Genomic DNA, 22,287 nt, shown 5'->3' with positions numbered 1-22,287 from the left:
AGACAGTGCGGTGAGCTGCCAGGGCTTGTGCCCTGTACAGGAAGAGGGGGTGGAGATGCAGGGCGATGGCCCTGGTTTTACTTCGTCCCTTTCAGGCAGTGAGCACAATGGGGGGTTCTGGCCAAGACCTGCACAGGGCGCAAAGGGCAGAGCTCCTGGTGCCCATTCTGCAGCTGAGCTTCCAGCCGCAGTGGCTCTAGGACAGGGTGGGAATCGCTCTGCCAATGGCATTCTGGCCCTGCCTGCAGACCCCTCAGCTTTCCTTTTCACCCTCCGCGCCCGGGCAGGGTCCAGCTAGAACCTCCCACAGACACATTCTAAGGGATCCATTTCTGTCACATGCACTGGTGCATTGAGCAGGCTCCGGCCAAGGATCCTGCCCTGGGACAGAGACTCTCAGGCCAGGTGGGCAGTGCAAATTCACATCGGTGTAACTACGTGTGACCCCCCCCCCCACAAGTGACACAGTTACACCGACCTGACCCCCATGGAGACGGGAGAGCGTCTCCTGCCAACGTAGCTACCGCTTCTCGGGGAGTGGAGTCACCACGCTGACAGGAGATGCTCTCCCATAGTAACGTCTTCACTAAAGCGCTACAGCAGCACAGCTGCACCAGTGCAGCTTTTGAAGTGTAGACAAGCCCCCAGTGACGCCACAAGGAGAAGTAATAAACCCTCATCTCAAGGTCTGTGCCCTTCCCCCTTCTAGCTGATCGCTTTGTTATCCATCCTCCATCCCTCCCCCCACCCCCAAGCTCCAGTTCCTCTCTCCCATCCCCCCCCTCCCCACTCCCTGGAGGTACTTTTTCTCCCCCTCCCACCTTTCTCTGACTCTGTTCACTGATATAATCCTACAGAACATACAGCATGAGAACAAGCAGACTGGGCAGGACCGTGAGACGGGTTTATCTAGCCTGCTCTCTAGGGTACTGACAGGGCCCTGGACTACCCTGACTCTCAGGGATGCAGGCTCAGCTTGAATCCTGTACCCCAGACCCAGAAGAAAGGGAAGATTTTCTCCCCATTGAAAGAGGCCCGTGGGAAAGTGAAGATCGGGGCCAGATTATCAGCATAATTAAATGCCACCAACCCCCCTTCATAGTCCAGAGAGACCCGGATCTCGCTGGGTTCTCTACTCAAGGACAGGCGGGTGACAGGGGAGGTTTGAGCCCGATAGTCTCGGGCACTGCCCCATTTCTGCACCACCCAGACCCCCTTCTCAGGGGTAAAGTCAACCTCTCCCTTCCTCTGCACAGACTGTCTAGCTACCCCCACAGCCCAGTCTGCAGCTGCCCCTCCCTCCACCTTCACCTGCCAGGAATGTTTCCCCGAGTTGAAGCCCTCAGAGCCCAGCACACTGAGCAAATAATCAAATCTCTCTGGTTTGTAAGGTAACATCTGGCTCTCGTGTCCCCGGCTTACGCTTCTTCGATCTTCAGACAGGACGAGCTCAGGATTTGCCGTGTCTGGATCCAGAGTCACATTCTCTGGGGAGAGACAGAATCAGAGCGTTATTGGCAGACATGGGTCAATGACAGAGCGAGAGGATCGGCTGGGCCAGACCTGAGACTCAGAATCTTCCCGCCCACCCCTGCACTCACCTACTTAGGAATAATAGTGTGTAACATATACACAGGCCAATAGGTGTTCCGGGTGTACTTGGGCATTGCTCAAAGTGGGCAGAGTTAAGGCTGTGTGAACATGTCCCTTAGCTCTGTGTTTCCTGGTTTTGAGAAGTTTGAGTTTCGCTGCACATGATGTTCTGGACAATGCAAATTATTGCCAGGCAGCCTCAGGTCTTGGTTAATGATGTTTTCTGCCATTTAATTTCTGAGTTTTTTTAACAGAAGGAGAAACATTGTTGGTAGGAGTAAACGGCCATTTTATCATGTGCATGTGCAGTTCAGACGCTGCTGTGGATACATACGGATGATGATTCCTTTAGCTCTCACACAGCCCTTTTCATCAGTAGAGCGCAAGGAGGGAAAGGGCGTTATTCCCCTTGTATAGATGGGGAAACTGAGGCAAAAAGCGGTGACATGACTTGGCCAAAGTCATCCCACAGGCTAGTGGCAGAGCCAGGAACAGAGCCCAGGATTTCTGAGTCTTGGTCCACCATTCACACCACCAGGCCACATGGTTGCTATGTGATTCCTCACAGCTCTTCTCCCTCCCCGTACACTTTGCTGTAGTGGAATGAAGCTCATGCTTCGAACTGTTTGGAGTGTGTAGTTGCTAACACGGCAAGTGAGAGAAATCTCAGACACAGCCTGTGGCCCAGGAATGTAACAGCTTTAACACCTGTGGTTACAGTAACTTTTAAGTGTGTGAGAGACGGCTGGTGTGTGTCTCTTCCTTCCCTCCCCCACTAGTCCCCCCAACATACGGCTCCCCCATTACCATTTCCAGCTCACCCACCTTCCCATCCCATTAAGCCACTTGCATTTTAGAAGCCACATGTTTACAAAGTAGTTAATCAAATCTGTGAACTTCAAGAACAGCTGTTTTTCCAGGGAGCCGGATCTCCGGACCCTCCTGATCAAAGGATCCAAATGTAGGTCACTAACCCACCCCAAGGCTCCCACAGAGCACAACAAATTTTCAGGATTTTAGAGCACTTAGAAGAGGATATGTCCATCAATGACTATTAGGCAGGATGGCCAGGGATTCAACCCCAGGCGCCAGCTGTCCCTAAGCCTCTGACTGCCAGAAGCTGGGGCTGGATGACAGGGGATGGATCACTGGATAATTGTCGTGTTCTGTTCATTTCTTCTGAAGCATCTGTCACTGGCCACTGTCAGAGACAGGATACTGGGCTAGATGGACTGTTGGTCTGACCCAGTGTGGCCATTCTGATGCTCTTATCCTGTAAACGGAAACATTCTTCTCACTCTTAACTGCAGCGGAGCTGACTCTCAGCTATAACATTTATTAAATAATCACCAGGAACGGCTTTGCTGTGTGAAGATCCCCAGCTCAGGACAATCCTGAAAGCTCATAAAGAACAGGAGAATTTATGGCACCTTAGAGACTAACAAATTTATTTGAGCATAAGCTTTCGTGGGCTACAGCCCACTTCATTGGATGCATAGAATGGAACATAGAGTGAGGAGATATATACACATACAGAGAGCATGAAAAGGTAGGAGTTGCCATACCAACTGTAAGAGGCTAATTAATTAAGATGAGCTGTTGTCAGCAGGATAAAAAAAAACTTTTGCAGTGATAATCAAGATGGCCCATTTTGGACAGTTGACAAGAAGATGTAAGGACACTTAACATGGGGAAATAACTTTAATGTGTGTAATGACTCAGCCACTCCCAGTCTCTATTCAAGCCCAAATTAATGGTATCTAGTTTGCATATTAATTCAAGTTCAGCAGTTTCTTGTTAGAGTCCTAGATACCATTAACTTTGGCTTGAATAGAGACTGGGAGTGGCTGGGTGATTACACAAACTGAATCTATTTCCACATGTTAAGTATCTTCACACCTTCTTGTCAACTGTCTGAAATGGGCCATCCTGATTATCATTTGAAAGGTTTTTTTTTCTCCTGCTGATAATAGCTCATCTCAATTGATTGGCCTTTTAGAGTTGGTCTGGCAACTTCCACCTTTTCATGTTCTCTGTATGTATATATATATCTTCTTACTATATGTTCCATTCTATGCATCTGATGAAGTGGGCTGTAGCCCACGAAAGCTTATGCTCAGATAAATTTGTTAGTCTCTAAGGTGCCACAAGTCCTCCTGTACTTTTTGCAGATACAGACTAACACGGCTGCTACTCTGAAACCTGAAAGCTCAGGAGGCTTGGAGTGGTGTGCAGTAGCCCATTCATCTCAATGTGATGTCTCAGCTGAATGAGAACAGCCCATGGAGATGGATACAGCCTGAAACAATGGCTCTATGACGTGTGAATTGCCAACTGATGTCAGTGGGTGCTTCCCTTCCTCCCTCCCCACTGCCGGAGATCCTGTGATATACACCAAGCACGTCCACTCTCAATTCCTTACCTCAGCGCCAGTAGTGAGTTCTTGGGGCATGCTCCTAGCATGCTTGCCTCAACTTCACACCCAGAGGGGCCGAGCTTCCCCAAAACAAGGCAGGTAGAGAGGCTCTGACTCCTCCTAGAGGGACAAAGCCTCCGATCCCAGCTCACATGGCAGGGAGGGGAGGAACTCAGACACCCCCAAAGTGACAAGCCTCTCCCCTCACCGATCCCAATACACATGCAAAAATAGGGACAGGAGCTCAGACCTCGCCAACAGAGGCAGCCCCCCCAGATCCTGGCACACACAAGGGAGGGAGAATGTGGGGGTGATAAGTTGCCCTGCTCCTATTCTTACCCAGTCCCTGTTCCACTCACCTCCTTGTCCCTATTGCCAGTGTCTCAACCCTCGCTTCCCACTCCCCTTAATCCCCACCCCTTTCCCCGGACCCCAAGACCTCGCCCCTCCCCTCCCCCATCCCCATTTATCCACCTCCTCATAATGTCCTCTCCCCTTGCTGAAGCCCCAAATGCTCTCCCCCTATCCCATGCCCCCTAATGCCCTCCCCTCCAAGCAAGCATTCACCATGTCCAATTTATTTTCCAAAAATACTTTGAGGACATTCTGTGACCCAGGGACCTCTTGGTGCGAATTGCAGAGGGTCCAGGAGTGCACGAGGGTTACAGGGATCCTGTGGGTTGGGTATTTACATTAAGGTGACCATATTTCCCAAAGAAAAAATGGGCCACCCCCAGCCGCTCGCCTGAGCCTCATATGGTCACCCTAATTTACATTCTAGTTCACCAAAGAGTGTCACGTAAGGTCTCTACTGAAAGCCTGTGTCACACTGGTCATTGTAACCATTGCGGGATGTGTGTGCGGGTAATACGTAAGGATTGGGGTGTGTATGTTGGCAATCACATCCTTCAAGTTAAAGGCAGGTCACTCAGAGGTAGATGCCTGATGGCAGGGTCCACCAGACAGGAGGCTGGAGACACGTATCATCCTGGCTCACTATGGTGTACTGTGTGTCTCACAATGAAAGTGTATTTGCATACGGAGTCAAATGCTAATGAAGAGATTGTGAGGAACTTCTGGAGAAGATATTAATAGGAAGTGTTGAATAGCGGGGGTGGGGGGGAACCCTGTTTACAGGTGAAGAACAAAGAACTGGTCTAATATTTCTAGGGATGCAGAAAGAGGCCCTGGCGTCCTTCATCTGGAGAGACAAGCTGCCACTGGGCTTGGCCTTAGGAAAGGAAGGTCTCGGCCTTCGGGATTGAAACATGCTGTGAGAAGGTCTTTGGGTGAGAAGGACCTCATTAGGCGAGAGGGCATCTTGTTAGTTAAGTTGAGGCTCTTGAATGCATGTTAAGATTTTAGTTGCTATGTAACCCTTTGTCTCTGGAATTTCTGCTGGCTTCATTTCAGTCTGTGCTCCGTGTTAAATACATGTGTACCTGCTTTCTATATAAACAAATCTAAGCACTATGTGTTAAGCGGAGCTGTGTTCTAAGGTCTAACTAATAAATTGGTGTGTTCTGGTCCTTTGGGAAAATCAGGTCTGGTAATTCAGTGAGTGTCTTGAGGATCAGGGGCTGGATACCGCTGGGGGGATGCTCGGAGGACTCGGGGGTTGGAGTGTGGCTATCGCTAACCCATGTGAGGGACAGTGGAGCCCACACAGGCTGAGAGGGGAGTGCTTGTGTTGCCTGCAGCTAGTGGTATTAGTGAACTGACCCATGTCAGGCACAGATAAGACATCTCCATGCTAAGGGCGGGTGGTAGCGAGGTGCCTCAGAACCCCTGGGATGCATCACAGATGTCCCAGAATAATAAGAATAGTCACAAATAATTTTAGAAAAACAACCACTGGACAGATTTAGCCAAAAGCCTTTTCCAGATTTCTGCCCTAGGTAGGCTTGATGTTGGCTGGGTGGGCTCACGTATGACACTATACACCTCATACTCAACATAGTGGGATGATTATGGATGATTATGACATAATTATGATGCATCTTCTACAAAATGTGTCATGTGAGATGTCAATGGAAAAGATATGATTTGCTGAATATGATTATCCTGTTCGTGTGCATGTATCATTTTTGTATCTGACGTTACAAGTATTGACTATGTATCTGTTTTTCAAATGTGCTTGCTCTGAGTTATGGCCAGGATGTTTTACTTCTAGCCTGGCCAGCACATTATGAAGGGACTATTCAAGTTGAATGGCCCATCAAAGAACGCTTAATTCACAATGGACCATGGAAGAGGCCTATCCACACTTGATGTACTCCTAAGAATGTTCTAGCTGGAATATGGGCAATGAGTCCTTCTGTGACTCAGCAAACCATGCCAGGGTATCTGACTAGACCACATGATACTGAACTCCATTTTAGTACCTGTATTTTTCCACAAATTGAGCTGGGAACTTAGCTTGGAACAAAAGGGTTCCCGCCTTATGGAAGAAGCAATGTAAGGTGGACGTGACATGATCAAGAGGCCTCACTTTCCTCACAACTCACCACTTGGAACAAAGGAAGGAACTAAGGAACAAAGACTGAACTGGGGGAACCGCTGGTCCCAGACAGGAAAGAAGAAAGCCCTGCCTCTGTATGAAATATCTGCAAACTGTTTGTACTATCTAACAGGGTGAGACACTGCTTGAGTCAAAACCTATCCAGTTTAGAGAACTTAGATTGCGTTTTTGCTTTATTTCTTATGGTAATTACTTTGATCTGTTTGCTATAACTTAAAATATATCTTTCTGTTGTTAATATATCTGTTTATATATATTTTACCTAAAAGAGTGTGGTTTGAGTGAAGTGCTTGGGGAAAAATCTCAGCTCAGGAACGCGAGCTGGTGGATGTCCACTTTCCTTTGTACAAGTGGCGGACTGGGTAATAACTCATATACTGGTCAGACTTTTTGACCAGGTGAGGACAGTAGAGCTCCAGGGTCCTGGGGTGCCGGGGATATTTTGGCTGGAGCTTCTCTCTATTGTCACTTCTTGAGTGACGTAGGAGAAGCATCCATGTAATGCAGCTGGGTATGGTCCCTGCCTACGTAAGTGTCTGAACATAAGAGCAGCCATACAGGGTCAGACCAAAGGTCCACCTAGCCCAGTATCCTGTCATCTGACAGTGGCCAGTGCCAGGCGTCCCAGAGGGAGAGAACAGATCAGGGAATCATCAAGTGATCCATCCCCTGTCACTTATTCCCACCTTCTGACAAATAGAAACTAGGGACACCATCCCTGCCCATCCCGGTTAATAGCCATTGAGGGACCTATCCTCCATGAACTTCTCTAGTTGTTTTTTGAAACCTGTTATAAATTTGGCCTTCACAACATCAAAGTGAGAGTGCAGGACCAGTAGCTTGTCATGGCAGCACAGTGTGAGAGGGAGCCCAGGCCGCTGAGACGGAGGGTTCCGTCGTACCCCAGTTCCAGGTTGCACCTCGAGGGGGAAACCCGTCACATAAGGATGAAAGGCTTGCTGCTTATCCCCTTGATCCAGAACCAGAACAATGGCTGGGCAGATCAGCCATATCTTTATCCAGCTCGGGCCTTTGATCTTGGCCTTCTGTAACCAGTAACCAACAGAAACAGACCCTTTCCTCAGGGCATAGCTTCAAAGGGATGGGTTTTTGCATTGACCAGAGGTGGGGAATTTGCATTAACCTCACTCTAGGGACTCCCCAAGAAATCCACTTAATATTTATTGTCCCAAACGTCCATACTTGTCTGGCACATTTTCAGTACAGCCTTTTGAACTGGCAGATCTTACATCTGTCACACAGACCCATGGAAGGGACCTCAGTAGGTCATCTAGTCCAGTCCCCTGCACTGAAGGCAGGACTATGTAATAACTAGACCCTCCCTGACACGTGTTTGTCTAACCTGTTCTTGAAAGCCTCCAATAACGGAGATTCCAAAACCTCCCTAGGCAATTTGTTCCAGTGCTTCGCCACCCTGACAGTTAGGAAGTTTTTCCTAATGTCCAACCTAAACCTCCCTTGCTGCAGTTTAAGCCCATTGCTTTTTGTCCTATCCTCAGAGGTTAACGAGAACAATTTTTCACTCTCCTCCTTGTAACAACTTTTTACGTACTTGAAAATTATTATCATGTCACCTCTCAGTCTTCTCTTCTTCAGACTAAACAAACCCAATTTTTCAATATTTCCTCATGTTTTCTAGACCTTTAATAATTTTTGTTGCTCTCGTCTGGACTGTCTCAAACTTTTCTTTGCTGAAATGTGGCACCCAGAACTAGACACAATACTCCAGCTGAGGCCGTATCAGCATGGAGTAGAATAGAAGAATTACTTCTCGTGTCTTGCTTACAACACTCCTATCATACAGCCCAGAATGAGGTTTGCTTTTTTTACAGCAGTGTTACACAGTTGACTCATATTTAGCTTCTCTCACTTAGGTTCTCATATTTACATCTCCCCACTAGAGAGGTTACATACAATCCTGGCCCACAGTAATACATACAGTTAATACAATAGTGTCTTTCAGTGATATTGCAGGAAATTGCCATATCTGCAGAGACCTATCCAGCTCCAGTGAAAGCTTTCCACCTACAGATTCTCTTGGCTCCTTTGTCCAGGTATGCTCAGTATGATCCACTTAATATTGCTTATGAATGATTTACCTAATACTGTTCTGAATGTTGCTCCCCCAATGGCCTGGTGGGTGCCATTTACTCTCTGGGGGTTACCCTCAAGTGAGTGAGACCCTGGGGTGCTAGGATCAGAGCCAGGGCTTCACCCCCAGGTCTGGGCAAAAACACATTTATAAAATATGTCAACGTGTAGAAAATCTGGGGACAGGGTTTAGGGTGCGGTTGTGGGATTGTATCCCAGGAACCCCCTGGTCAAATGATCCCAAATGAACCTTAACCCTAGCCAGCACCCCCTGAGGCACACCAAATTTCAAGGCAATCCAAGTAACGATAAATATTTTAGAACACTTAGAAAAGTGAAGCTTCTCACAGAAAGCTGGTTTGAACCTTAACTTTAGCAGATCTGAGAGTCCAGTATCATTTGCACAATGCCCAGCACAAGGAGGCCATGTTGTTGGGCCCATTATTGGACTCAGTCATAGGGTCCTGTACACATTGCTACAAATCAGTTATTTAATAGCAATAAATAGTTTGATTCTGAAACCACGCCTACATTATATCCCTGGGACATCTCAGTTTTATTCCAAGGAAAAATATAGTATTAACTGAATCAACTACCCCAGAGTCTTGTATTTGGGGGGGAAATATGCAAATAAATGTTACCTTTCTTTAGGGTTGAGATGCAAGTCTTCTCGCTTGGGCCACTCAGAGCCTCATCCATGCACACAGCCGACACTCGGAATCTGTAGGAGGTCTCAGGACGCAGTCCATCAACACTACAGAACTCGGTTCTCTTTTTTGTCCTTCGTTCCAGCCATTTGTCTTTCCCCTCCTGATTCGTATCTCCTACCTCTTCTTTATATTCCACCTTATACTCCTTTATAACTACCCCATCTCCAATGACCCTTGGACTCTCCCAGGTGAGGGCAATGGCAGATGAATCTGCAGCAGTTATTATGGGCTTCCCAGGGGGGCTGGTAGGGGGAAGAGTCTTCACAGGATCACTCACATCACTGCTCTCGCTGAGCCCTGGTTTGCTCATTGCAGCGTATCGGAACTGGTGCTCAGTGTTTGCACGTAGCTCTGTTACTGTGAATGTCTCTTGTGTGTTATTTACATCCACAGCCATCCAGTTCTCCTGCCCTGCAATTCTGTATTCTACCCGATAGCCGGATATCGCAGCCCTGCCATAGGCTGCTGGGTTAAACGTGAGCTGCACACGGTCATGTCTGATTCCATCAATCAGGGTTGGAAGAGGCTTTGATGGAGGCTCAAAGTTGGTGCTGACCAGTTCTCCATCCTCATACAGGTAAATGGCAGTGCCTGGATTGTCCTTGTCTGGGACAGAGGCCACAATGAACCGAGTCTTCCTGTTAGATTTGTTGACACTGACAAAATGTGAAAGGGACTTTGCAGATTTTCGAGCTTTTGTATTAATTTCTTTCTCCTCAAACCACACTTTGGATTTTGGTTTTTCAGCGACACAATTGGCTGGTGCAGGATCATGAGTTTCCTTTATAAACTGGGTGTGAAGCCAGAGATTTAAATCTGATAAATATGGCTCCTCTTCACGCAGTGAGGTGAATGTAAAAGAAATGACAAAGTCAAGTGTGGGGTCGAGTAGTATTTTATCTCGTTCCCTCTGAGAGGGCAGTATTTCTGCCTTGCTTAGGGCACTAAGGTTTGCCACATAATTCATCTCTTCCTCCTTTATATCCAGAAATTCATTGAGTTTTAGGGTATTGAATAGAGAACGGTCACTGCTGATTAAAATGTCCACCAGAGCCCCTTCCTCTTTTCCACCTCCACGGATAGACGGTAAGAGTCCTGCTAGTTGTTTTTGGAAAGTCTGTCTGTGTTGCTTACACAGATCTTTGAATTGCTGGACTTTCCTCTGGATTTCAGGGAATTTTGTGGCAATCTGATTCTTCAACACATCATTGCATCGCATGTCTAATTCTGTCAGTTGGTCCAGAGCAGTTTGAACATCAAAGATGAGTTTTGTGCTGATCTCACGCACCATCTGAGCAGCTTTGGAATCAAGCTTGGTCAGCGGGTACAGCCAGACTCTCACTGGTACGGCCTTCTCCCCGCTGTCACCCAGCAGCTTGGGGAGGGTGGAATAAATTTTCATGGCATCTTGGAAATTAGTTGGATTATTCTCAAGAGCAAAATCACCATGAAATTTACAATTAAGTTTTTCAGCTTGTGCTTTTTCTGTCTCATCCATTTTGAGAGCTCCTTCCCCTTCGATGGAAACCAGGGGTATCTTTTTAATGATAACCTGGAGTTTCCCCTGTATGTCTTGTACATTCTCAGATGACGTAACTTCCTGATCAAACACAAAGTATGCCTGCGCCCCGTACAGCACAGCCGTGACCACATGGGTGGCTGTGCCTTGGTCAAACACATCAGGATAGGAGATATGATGGTGCCCTAAGTGGTTCATAGTCAGCTGCTTAAACTGTGTTGTAGTTGAGTACTGGAGAGAAACACGGGCTTGATGTTTTGATGTCTTGTTATCACTTAAATATTTTGCAGATCCACTCACTTCCACCAGGCCAGACAGGAAACTGGCCTTCAGCGATGCTGTGACATTGAGGGAAGAGGTCTTGTCGTCAGTGGTGTCAGATGCAATAATCTGAAATTCAGTCTTGGATTGTGGTTTTGCATCTACATTATTTTGAAGTGTCTCCAGGTCCCATAAAGTGATGCCTAGAATAGTACAGACAGACACATGGTAAATGGCAGAGAGGGTAAGAAACTTTTCTGTTCTGTAACTGCAAGACATTTTCTAACATTGAAATAAGAGCTGAATGTCCCTGAACAAAGTGTCTGATCTGGTAACATGCTTCACTCACTGTGTCTGTATGAGAATAAAAATAGATTAACATACATTTAAAAGTCTAACATAAATACACAATGATCACTGTGCATGATTAAAATGACATTTTTACTGTAGCCTGCTGCACCTAAGGGCAGTTTCAGCAACTGATAATGAGATTGATACACATACATGCAGTTATTATCCAAGTGGATCCAAAAGCATGTAACAGATTGTACTAGCTCCTTCTCCAATACAATATTTATATACTTAAATTAACAAACTTTTTACATTAAAAATGTGAAGGTTGCAAAGCCAAGCAGTCAAACATTAGGAAAGCAAATAACTAAGATTAAAAATCTTTTTTGCGGTAGGTTTTCAGAGACTCGGCCCTCTGGCTGAATCACGCACAGTCTGTATGTGAAACAAACACACTGTGGAAGTAGAGAAAGAACTGACAGGGATTTGTAGGGGATCTTAATGCAAGACAGTCTGTTAGCAAGAGTTAGGCTAGCTGTAACCCTAATGACGCGAGATTTGTAGAAGTGAGGATTGTGTGAGGCGAGTGGGAAAGACGTGTGGGAGAAGTTGTTGCGACCTTGCACTGATAATAAAATATGTCGACTGGCGTCTAAAATAAAAGTGAGAAAAATAAGATAGCAGGATGGTCTATGTATAAACAAAATGCAGCTGCTGCCTATTATTGTCTGTCACAAAGGTATAAATGCTGCTGTAATTGTTTAGCTGCCCCATGGTCATGGCACCTGCGGGCACCTTTTTGCGGACCCCTGATCTAAGGGGTGAAGGAGTTCACAAGAGCTGGCAGTTTCTCAAAGAGACAGTATTAAAGGCACAATTGCAACTATCGTGATTTGAAGAAAAGATATGGAAAATATCAGAAGGCCAATATGACTCCATAAGGAGTTCTTTAATGACCTGAAAAATCAAAAAGAAATCCTACAAAAAGCAGAAACATGGACCAATTGCTATGGAGTATAACAGAATAGTACAAGTATATAGGGACAAAATCACAAAGGCTAAGGCACAAAATGAGTTACACCTAGCAAGGGACATAAAGGATAGTCAAAAGAGGTTCTCTGAATACATTAGGAGCAAGAGAAAGATAAAGGAAAGTGTAGGTCCACTACTTAATGAGGAAGGAGAGCTAAATATGGATGACATCATGAAGGTGTAGGTGTTTTAAGTTATTTTGCTTCAGTCTTCACTAAAAAGGTCAATTTCCAGATGGGGGGAAACAGTAGACATGATAGATCTTGATTTTGGTAGGGCTTTTGACACAGTGCTACATCCAATTCTCATAAACAAACCAGAGAAATACGGTCTAAATGAAATTGCTCTAAGGTAGGTGTATAACTGGTTGAAAGACTGTACTCAGAGAGTCGTTATCAATGATTTGCTGTCAAACTGGGAGGCTGTGTCTAGTGGGGTCCTGCAGGGGTCTGTCCTGGATCTGGTACTAGTCGATATTTTCATCCATGACTTGCATAATGGGGTGGACAGTATACTTATAAATGTAGAAGATGATATCAAGCTGGGAAGGGTTGCAAGAACTTTAGAGGACAGGATTAGAAATCAAAATGACCTTGATCAATTGGTAATTGGTTTGAAATCAACAAGATGAAATTCAATAAAGACAAGTGCAAAGTACTACACTTAGGAAGAAAAAATCGAATGCTCAGCTATGAAATGGGGAATAACTGACTAGGCAGTAGTACTGCAGAAAAATATCCAGGGATTATAGTGGATCATAAATTGAATATGAGTCAACAATGGGATGCAACTGTGCAAAAGGCTAATATCATCTTGAGGTGGGAGGTAGTTGTCCTGCTCTTCTCGGCACTGGGAAGGCCTGAACTGGAGTATTGTATCCAGTTTAGGGCTCCACACTTCAAGAAAGATCTGAACAAACTAGAAGTGTGAGGTGAGAGCAACAAAACTGATAAAAAGTTTAGAAAACCTGCCCTATAGAAGATAGGTCAGAAACAGTGGGTATATTTAGTCTACACTACGGGATTAGTCCGATTTTACATAAACCGGTTTTGTAAAACAGACTGTATAAAGTCGACTGCACACGGCCACACTAAGCACACTACATTTCGCCCGTGTGCGTCCCATGGTCCCGAGGCTAGCGTCCGATTTCTGGAGCGTTGCACTGTGGTAGCTATTCTGTAGCTACCCATAGTCCACAGTCTCCTGCCCCTTGGAATGTCTGGGTTGAGATCCCAGTGCCTGAGGCAAAAATTCAAATTGTCGTGGGTGTTCTGGGTAAGATTCCGCACTATTCCTTCCTCTGGAAAACAATGGCAGATAATTTCATTTGTGCACTTTTTCCCCTGTGGATGGCCCTGCGCAGAACCTATACGCACAGCCAACCATGGAGCCTGTTCAGCCTTTTTTTACCTGTCACCATATGTGTACTGGATGCCGCTTGACAGAGAGCGTTATTACAGCTTACACAGCAGCATTTGTTGCCTTTTGCATGATAGCAGAGATGTTATCAGTGTTTTGTTACTGTCTGCTGCCATTGTAAATTGGTAGTAAGAAGATGGTTACTGCATTTCATGTACTGTCTTGCTGCCTATCATCTCTGTTTCCTGTGTTGAGGGTTGTCCTCTTTGTGGAAGAGAGGGGACAGGCTTCCTTGGTATTGTGATGTAAGAGATTGCTCAATACTCTCAAGGAGCCAGAGAGGAAAGCTGGGTGGGAGAGGGAGGGGGAAGGGAAGTGGAGTATCCCTTGCCGGTAAGACTCAGGTTCTGGTCTTGGGGGTCTCTCCAGAAAAGGTCTGGGAGACCAGAGGGGGCCAAAACCCTGGAAATTTGGATTGGGGCAGCGAGATCAGATCCAGCTGGTAATTAAGCTTGGGAGTTTCATACAAGCACCCAGATTTGGACGCTAAGTCCAGATTCGGAAAGCTTCATGATAGTAGGTGTCCCCCCATTTGTGTCATGAAGTTATAAAGAATGCAGCAATAAGAAACAGTGACGTGTTAGTGAGATTACGATGAGGGAGGCAGTCTCCTCGCTGCTGTAACAGTCCAGGCCAGGACGACTAAGCGGTGCAGCGGAGAGAAGCCCCAGCATCCCACTGCTATGTAGTCCAGGCAGTACAGAATCTTTTCTTTACACAGGAAAGGAGGGGGCTGATGGTGCTCCAGCCCCCAGCTGCTAGATGAGGACGGTTACAGCCATTCTGTACCATCTACTGGGAATGACCCAGGAATCATCCTATTTTTACCAGGCACCCCTGCCAGCCCCCCTGAGGCCCGCCAGAGCACTCACAGGCTGATGGATGACAGATAACAGTCATATTGTACCATCTGCCATGGGGGCGGGGAGAGAAGCAGTACTTACTCTCAGTGCTGGAGGCATCGCAACACCACCAGCATTTCAGTAGACAATAGGGTGGACATTGAAAAAAGTCAAGAAACGATTTCTTTCCCTTTTCTTTCACGTGTGGGCGAGGAGTAAATTGACGAGCTATACTTAACACTGCTGGACAATGTGTTTGAACCTACAGGCACTGGAGCCTCAGCCAAGAATGCAAATACTTTAGGAGACTGCGTGTGGACTGTGGTGATAGCTGAAGCTCAGTACCCCCTCCCTCCCTCCATGAGTGTCCATTTGATTCTTTGGCTTTCCGTACGCTTGTCAAGCAGCACTGTGTAGCCTAGAGATTTTTTTTCAAATGCTTTGCATTTTCGTCTTCTGTAACGGAGCTCCGATAGAAACAGGATTCGTCTCGCCGTACAGCGATCAGATCCAGTTATCTCTCGTTACGGCCATGCTGGAGCTCTTTTTGGATTTGGGACTGCATCACCACCTGTGCTGATCAGAGCTCCACGCTGGGCAAACAGGGAATGTAATTCAAAAGTTCGTGAGGCTTTTCCTGTTTACCTGGCCACTGCATCCGAGTTCAGATTGCTGTCCAGAGCGGTCACAGTGGTGCACTGTGGGATATTGCCCGGAGGCCAATACTGTCGATTTGCAGTCACACTAACCCTAATCCGATATGGTAATATCAATTTTAGTGCTACTCCTCTCGTTGGGGAGGAGTACAGAAACCGATTTAAAGAGCCCTTTATATCGATATGAAGGGCCTCGTAGTGTGGACGGGTGTGCCATTAAATCGGATTAAGCTGCTAAAATCAGTTTAAAAGCGTAGTGTAGACCAGGCCAGAGAGTGGAGCTGATAACAGCCTTCAGATATGTTAAGGGCTGTTAAAAAGAGGTTGGTGGTCAATTGTTCTCCATATCCACTGAAGGGAGGCCAAAAAGTAAGTGGCTTTATCTGCAGCAAGGGAGGTTTAAGTTAGTTATTAGCCAAACTTTCTAATTGTAAGCATAATTCAACACAGGAATAGGCTTCCAAGGGAGGCTATAGAATACCCATCTGTGATAAAAAGAAGGGGAGGGAGCTCCCTTTGATGGACACCCAGCCAGTTTTCTGTAAAATCCCTCTTGGTAGCTGTTCTTTACTTGCTTTACTTGTAAAGGGTTAAAAAGTCCGCCAGGTAAAGAAAAAAAATTGGGCACTTGATCAAAAGCGCCAGTGGGAAGGTAGAACTTTTTAAAATGGGGAAAGAAACTTTGCCTTTGTTGTTCTCTGGGCTGGAGGGACAGAGCAGCCATGATATAAGCAGCTAAGCCGGGTATGATTATAAGTAATCAGTTCATGCCTAGAACTACTTATCTGAAGTCCAAATGTGTAGGTAGATCAGAATGTTTAGCTAGATGCAATCAGGGTTATTTCTTTTATTTCTTATTGGCCTGTGGACTCCTCTGTGCTAACCCCAGATGCTTTTGTTTGCTTGTAACCTTTAAGCTAAACCCCCAAGAAAGCTATTTTGGGTGCTTGATTTTTGGAATTGCTCTTTTAAAATCTAGCAGAAGCCTAAGTTCCAGATGTATTTTCTTTCTTTTCGTTTTTAATAAAATTTACCTCTTTTAAGAATAGAATTGGATTTTTGGTGTGCTAAGAGGTTTCTGCATGTTGTTTGATTAGCTGGTAGCCACAGCTAATTTCCTTTGTTTTCTTTCTCAGCTCTTCCCTGGAGGGAGGGTGAAAGGGCTTGAGGGCACCCCAGAAGAAGGAATTCCCAAATGTTCTTTCTTGGGCTCAAAAAGTTTGGGTTTTTTTGCATTTGGATGGTGGCAGCATTTACCACGCCAAAGTCAGAGAGAATCTGTAACCTTGGGAGTTTAAAATAAGCCTGGAGTGGCCAGTATTAATTTTTTAAATCCTTGCAGGCCCCAACCTTCTGCACTCAGAGTGACAGAGTTGGGGTTCCAGCCTTGAGAAACTACATGAATTCTTTACATAGGTCTCCACTGTTGAGGATGTGAGCGAGATTCCCAAACCTGAGCCATCCTTTTTGGGTGACAGATCTGAGGAACTGTCCCAAACTGAGGTGTCATTAGAGGAGGCTTTGGAACAAATTGATAAATTAAATAGTAATAAGTCTCCAGGACCTGATGGTGTTCACCCAAGAGTTCTGAAGGAACTCAAATGTGAAATTGCAGAACTACTAACTGTAGTCTGTAATCTATCATTTAAATCAGCTTCTGTACCAAATGACTGAAGGATAGCTAATTGTTGGACACCAATTTTTAAAAAGGGCTCCAGAGTGACCCTGGCAACTACAGGCCAGTAAGACTCACTTCAAGTACTGGGCAAATTGAATTGAAACTATCATAAAGGAACAAAATTGTCAGACACATAGATGAACATAATTTGTTGAGGAAGAGTAACATGATTTTTGTAAAGGAAATCATGCCTCACCAATCTACTAGAATTCTTTGAGGGGATCTGTCTAAACAGATGGTTAAGGGTTCATGCCTCTTTTACCTGTAAAGGGTTAAAAAAGTTCACCTAGCCTAACTAATACCTGACCAGAGGGACCAATGGGGACAAGATGTTTCAAAAGGAAGGAGGAATTTTCCTTTGTTTAGAGTTTCAGTTTCAGCTGGAATGGAAAAAATCAAGGAACCAGCTCTTCTTCAGAGTTAGTAAGTTTTAAAAAGGAAAAGAGGTTTATGTTATTTCTTTGTAACCTGTCTTATGCAATTAGAGGTAGAGTCAAATTGGGTATTGGTATTATTATTTTTTTTGCGTGTAACTTAAATGTGCCCAGAGGGAACATCCTCTGTGTTTGAATCTGTTGTCTGATTGTGAGTAGCTGATATGCAACTCTCTCTCCAGAGGGTTTTCTTCTACCTTTCTTTCTTTTATTAAAAGCCTTTTCTTTTAATACCTGTGATTTTTCCTGTTTTTAGATCCAAGGGGATTGGATCTGGACTCACCAGGGAATTGGGAAGGAGTCTCTGAATGCTACCCAGGGAGGGGAAGTTTGGGGGAAAGGGAGTGATCCAGACACTGAAAATTCTGGATGCGTGGCAGTGATACCAGATCTAAGCTAGTAATTAAGCTTAGAAGTGTCCATTCAGGTCCCCACAATGTACCCTAAATTCAGAGTGGGAAGAAACCTTGACAGGGTCAACAAGCATGCGGACAAAGGAGATCCAATGGACACAGTGTATTTAGATTTCAGAAAGCCTTTGACAACGTCCCTCACCAAAGGCTCTTAAGCAAAATCAAGCTGTCATGGATAAGAGGGCGAAACGGTCCTCTCATGGATTGGTAACTGGTTAAAAGATAGGAAACAAAGGGTAGATATAAATGGTCAGTTTTCAGAATGGAGAGATGTAAATAGTGGTGTCCCGCAAGGATCTATACTAGGCCCAGTCCTATTTAACATATTCATAAATGATCTGGAAAATGGGGTAAATAGTGAGGCGGCAAAATTTGCAGATGATACAAAACTACTCAAGATAGTTAAGTCCTAGGCAGACTGTGAAGAGCTACAAAAGGGTCTCACAAAACTGGGTGACTGGGCAACAAAATGGCAGATGGAATGTAATGTTGATAAATCATAGAATCATAGAATATTAGGGTTGGAAGGGACCTCAGTAATGCACATTGGAAAAGATGATCCCAACTATACATATGAAATTGTGGCAGTCGGCAGTGACCCCCCCCTAACAGCTAGTAGCCTTATAATAGCTGGCAACCGTTAGGAGAAATTGGATACCTTACGGACACAGTAGCCTAAACTTGTGAACTGTCTTCCCTTATCAGTTTTGAGGCAGTTGAAGCTGGTCCTAAGCTGGTTTTTGCTGGGCAGATTGCAGAAGTGCAGGGTTTGCTAAACACCAATCTAATGCTAACATGACCGAAGCCTGTGTGTGAGTGTGTATAAAAGATTCTTAGTTTTTGTATGGAGTAGAGTTTTTTTGTACCAAGGTACAGAACTCTCCTTTCTTCTGCAGCATAAAGCAACCTTTCCTTATCCCTGTCTGGCTGTCACTGGCTCTCAGCTAGGTGGACCCGACATTTTGGTAACAAAATGATGGGGTCTAAATTAGCTGTTCCCACTCAAGAAAGAGACTTTGGAGTCATTTTGGATAGTTCCCTGAAATCATCCACCCAATGTGCAGTGGCAGTCAAAAAAGTGAACAAAATTTTGGGAAGCATTAAGAAAGGGATAGATAATAAGACAGAAAATATCGTGTGGGCTCTATATAAATCCGTGGTACACCCACATCTTAAATTCCTTGTGCAGATGTGGTCGCCCCATCTCAAAAAAGATATATTGAAGTATGAAAAGGTTCATAAAAGGGCAACAAAAATGATTAGGGGTATGGAACGGCTTCCATATGAAGAAAAATTAAGACTGGGACTTTTCAGCTTGGAAAAGAGGTGACTGGAGGGGGGGGATATGATAGAGGTCTATAAAATCATGACTGGTATAGAGAAAGTAAATAAGTAAGTGTTATTTACTCCTTCTCATAATACAAGAACAAGGGGCCACCAAATGAAATTAATAGGTAGCAGGTTTAAAACAAACACAGGAAAGTATTTTTTTCACGCAACGCACTGTCAGCCTCTGGAGCTCCTTGCCAGAAGGTGTTGTAAAGGCCAATACTATAACGGGGTTCAAAAGGGAGCTAGATAGATTCACGGAGGATAGGTCCATCGATGGCTATTAGCCAGGATGGGCAGGGATGGTGTCCCTAGCCTCTGTTTGTCAGAAGCTGGGATTGGGTGACAGGGCATGGGTCACTTGATGATAACCTGTCTGTTCATTCCCTTTGGAGCACCTGTCATTGGCCACTATCAGAGGACAGGATACTGGGCTAGATGGACCTTTGGTCTGACCCAGTGTGGCCATTCTTATGTTCTTGACACCCTCATTGTAAGTTTTTAAGAACAGGTTAGACAAATACCTCTCAGAGATGGCCCTGGTGCTCTTATTCCTGCCTCCATGCAGGTAGCTGGGCTAGGTGTCCTCTCAGGGTCCCTTCCAGCCCTAAATGTCTATGATTCAGTGATGTCTAGTCGCATGAGTTCCTCATGCTAATTATGTTGCTTTAAAATGTATTTCCTTTATTGAGTTTAAACTAATTGTATTTTAACTTTATTGAGTGTCCCCTTGTTATTTTTCTATGAATGAGTAAATAGGTACTTCTTATTTACCTTCTCTATCCCATTCATTCTTCTGTATCCCTGTTTCACCTCCCACTTATTCTTGTCTCTATATGAAATACTTTGTTTTGTCTCTTTCTGTGAAATTCTCCTCAGCTTTCTAGTAATTTTTATCATCACTGTCCGAACCGCCTCGATTTCTGTTATATCCTCCTTGTGATGGGATGGCCAGCACTGAACACACATTCCAGGGAAGGGTGTCGCTTTGATTTATATAATGCCATTGGGATAGCTTTCGTGGCATTTTCCATCCTGCAACTCGGGCACCTGGCAACTCATTTACTGTTTGGGCTGTGACTGGACACAGAGCAGGTATTTTCACTGAGCTGTGCACAGCGATGCCCAGGCCTTTTCCGGGGTGGGGACAGTTAATATAGGACACAGTGATGGGTGTGAATAGCTGAAGTTTGTCCTTCTAATGGGTCCCATCATGCCCCGAAATCTGTGTGTAGAGAGGTTCTTTCTCACCTGGACCTCACCCCTCGCATGTGGAAATGGGGGGGTAAGCCAGCTCAGGGGCACTGTCCCCATTTCATAGGCTGACTGCGGTGTGGGGTGGGGGCTACAGAGATACTGCAGTGGCAGGGGAGCGGATGGGAAGTTTCTCATTTTTCCTAGTGCAGCCCGTCTTGTAAGGAGGGTCAGCAGTACCCAGGCAGGTTTCGATGCCCTTTATTTTTTCCCCAACTCAAATCCCAAACCCAAATGTTCCTCAAATAAACAGGTGCCAAATGCTTCTGTTTTCTGACATACAAAGTTGGGCCCCGGGCTCCTCCCTGGGTTACCTGGGATGAGGGAGTCTTTGCGGCAGTCGTACAGCATCCCCAGCTGGAAAGGGCGGCCCAGAGCCGGCATCTCAATGGTGTCAGCTGACCCGGCCATTGTTCCACACTCAGACGCTCTCTCCTCTGTCTGACCTGCAAGAAATAACTGTGGTTATACTTAAGTTTCTGGGGAGCAGATTTAGGATCTAGTCACTGGCTTCAGTCTTCAAAGATTTTTCTGAACGTTGCCCTGGAAAAGAAATTTGTGAGCATGAGCCGGTATCATCTCAGTAACACATGCACAGGTGCAACATATTTGGGGCTCAGCACCTGCTTGTGTATGCTGGAGTCAACTCATGAATATACAATTTGTAATAAGACGTTAACATGCAATGTAGGGTTAGAAATCAAATGGTAAAACTGAACCAAAGGCCTCGAGTTTTCATACTGGCCAAACTAACCTCTAACTGAACTTTCTGCTAGCAAGAGTCAGTTTGTACTATTGAATTTCATTCCATTTCTATTACTCTAGTCCTCCACGTTATCTGATTTTTCCTGTGTGATATTTCTGTCCTTGTTTATATCAATGAGGAGTCCCAAATTTGTATCATCCACAAATTTCATTAGCAAATTCCTACTTTTTGTGCCAGGGTCATTAATGAAAGTTCTAAATAAACATTTTCCCAGTACTGATCCTTGAGGAACTCTGCTAGTAACCTGCCTCCCGTCCAACAGTACCCCTTTCAGCACAGCCTGTTGTCTCTACTTTAGCCAGATGTTTATCAGCCTTACAATTTTTGTACATATCTGGACTTGCTTGTACTTTTCTGGGAAATTTAAAATGATCCCCAAAAAAATATACAGTGGCAAAGAAGATTTGAGATTATTTGGAGTAGAATGTTGAACTTAATTATGAATTATGGAAGTTGACTAGGTATAGAATCAAAACCGTGGGAATAAAATTCCTATATGTGAAGCTGGAAGAGATAAAGCTGCAAAGAGTCCTGTATCAGAGGGGTAGCCGTGTTACCCCTCGGATACTGGAAGAGATAGATTCCCCTTTGAAAGAAAAATGATTAAAATGATGAAGAACAAATGTCAAACTCCCGAATTAAAGAAAAACTTTGAGAGAGCTGAACCAACATAGCTCAGAATGTGAAAAGACTGTTATAACCATGTCTAACTTCGTGAGAATTATCAGAAAAACAGAACTAAAAAGACTTTCAATAGCTTCTGTTCACAAGTCAGAACGTTAAGAAAAGGCTGAAAGGCAGGCTTTTGTATATAGCACCCCCTCCTGGACACATACGCAAACAGTTCTGCTGCCCCTGACCTGTCCTTGGAAAAATGGATTATCAGTGGATTATCAACACGGGATCAAAGGGTCCCTCCCCCAAAATATGAAACTATCCAATGGAAAGGTGACAACATTCGCACCTGACTTTTTTTGAGTAGGAACCACCTCTCCCTCTACGTTTCAGTTGGAACAATAGCCATAAAAAAAAACAGATATA

The 22,287-nt window shown here is 45.0% G+C and overlaps 1 protein-coding gene across 1 annotated transcript; it reads right to left on the bottom strand.

The window, feature by feature from the left end:
• Positions 1-477: 477 nt before the first annotated feature.
• LOC116818208 (stonustoxin subunit alpha-like) lies at positions 478-20,922 on the bottom strand. The gene is made up of 3 exons (XM_032768952.2): positions 20,795-20,922; positions 9,284-11,335; positions 478-1,487 (listed from the first exon to the last, which is right to left on the bottom strand). The coding sequence occupies exons 1-3, from the start codon at positions 20,889-20,891 to the stop codon at positions 958-960; spliced, it is 2,679 nt and encodes an 892-aa protein (XP_032624843.1). The 5' UTR covers positions 20,892-20,922; the 3' UTR covers positions 478-957.
• Between the last annotated feature and the right edge of the window lie 1,365 nt (positions 20,923-22,287).

The sequence above is a fragment of the Chelonoidis abingdonii genome, chromosome 2, assembly GCF_003597395.2.
Source record: "Chelonoidis abingdonii isolate Lonesome George chromosome 2, CheloAbing_2.0, whole genome shotgun sequence".
NCBI classification, from domain to species: Eukaryota; Metazoa; Chordata; order Testudines; family Testudinidae; genus Chelonoidis; species Chelonoidis abingdonii.
This window is presented reverse-complemented; position numbering and strand designations above follow the sequence as displayed.

What these genes read in the sequence shown, in the direction of transcription:
- LOC116818208 (XM_032768952.2), bottom strand. Translation starts at nt 20,891, where the DNA reads ATGGCCGGGTCAGCTGACACCATTGAGATGCCGGCTCTGGGCCGCCCT. An exon ending in CAAAGACTCCCTCATCCCAG is followed by an intron (nt 11,336 to 20,794) that starts GTAACCCAGGGA and finishes GTACTATTCTAG; the next exon opens with GCATCACTTTATGGGACCTG. An exon ending in CATCTCAACCCTAAAGAAAG is followed by an intron (nt 1,488 to 9,283) that starts GTAACATTTATT and finishes GTCTCTCCCCAG; the next exon opens with AGAATGTGACTCTGGATCCA.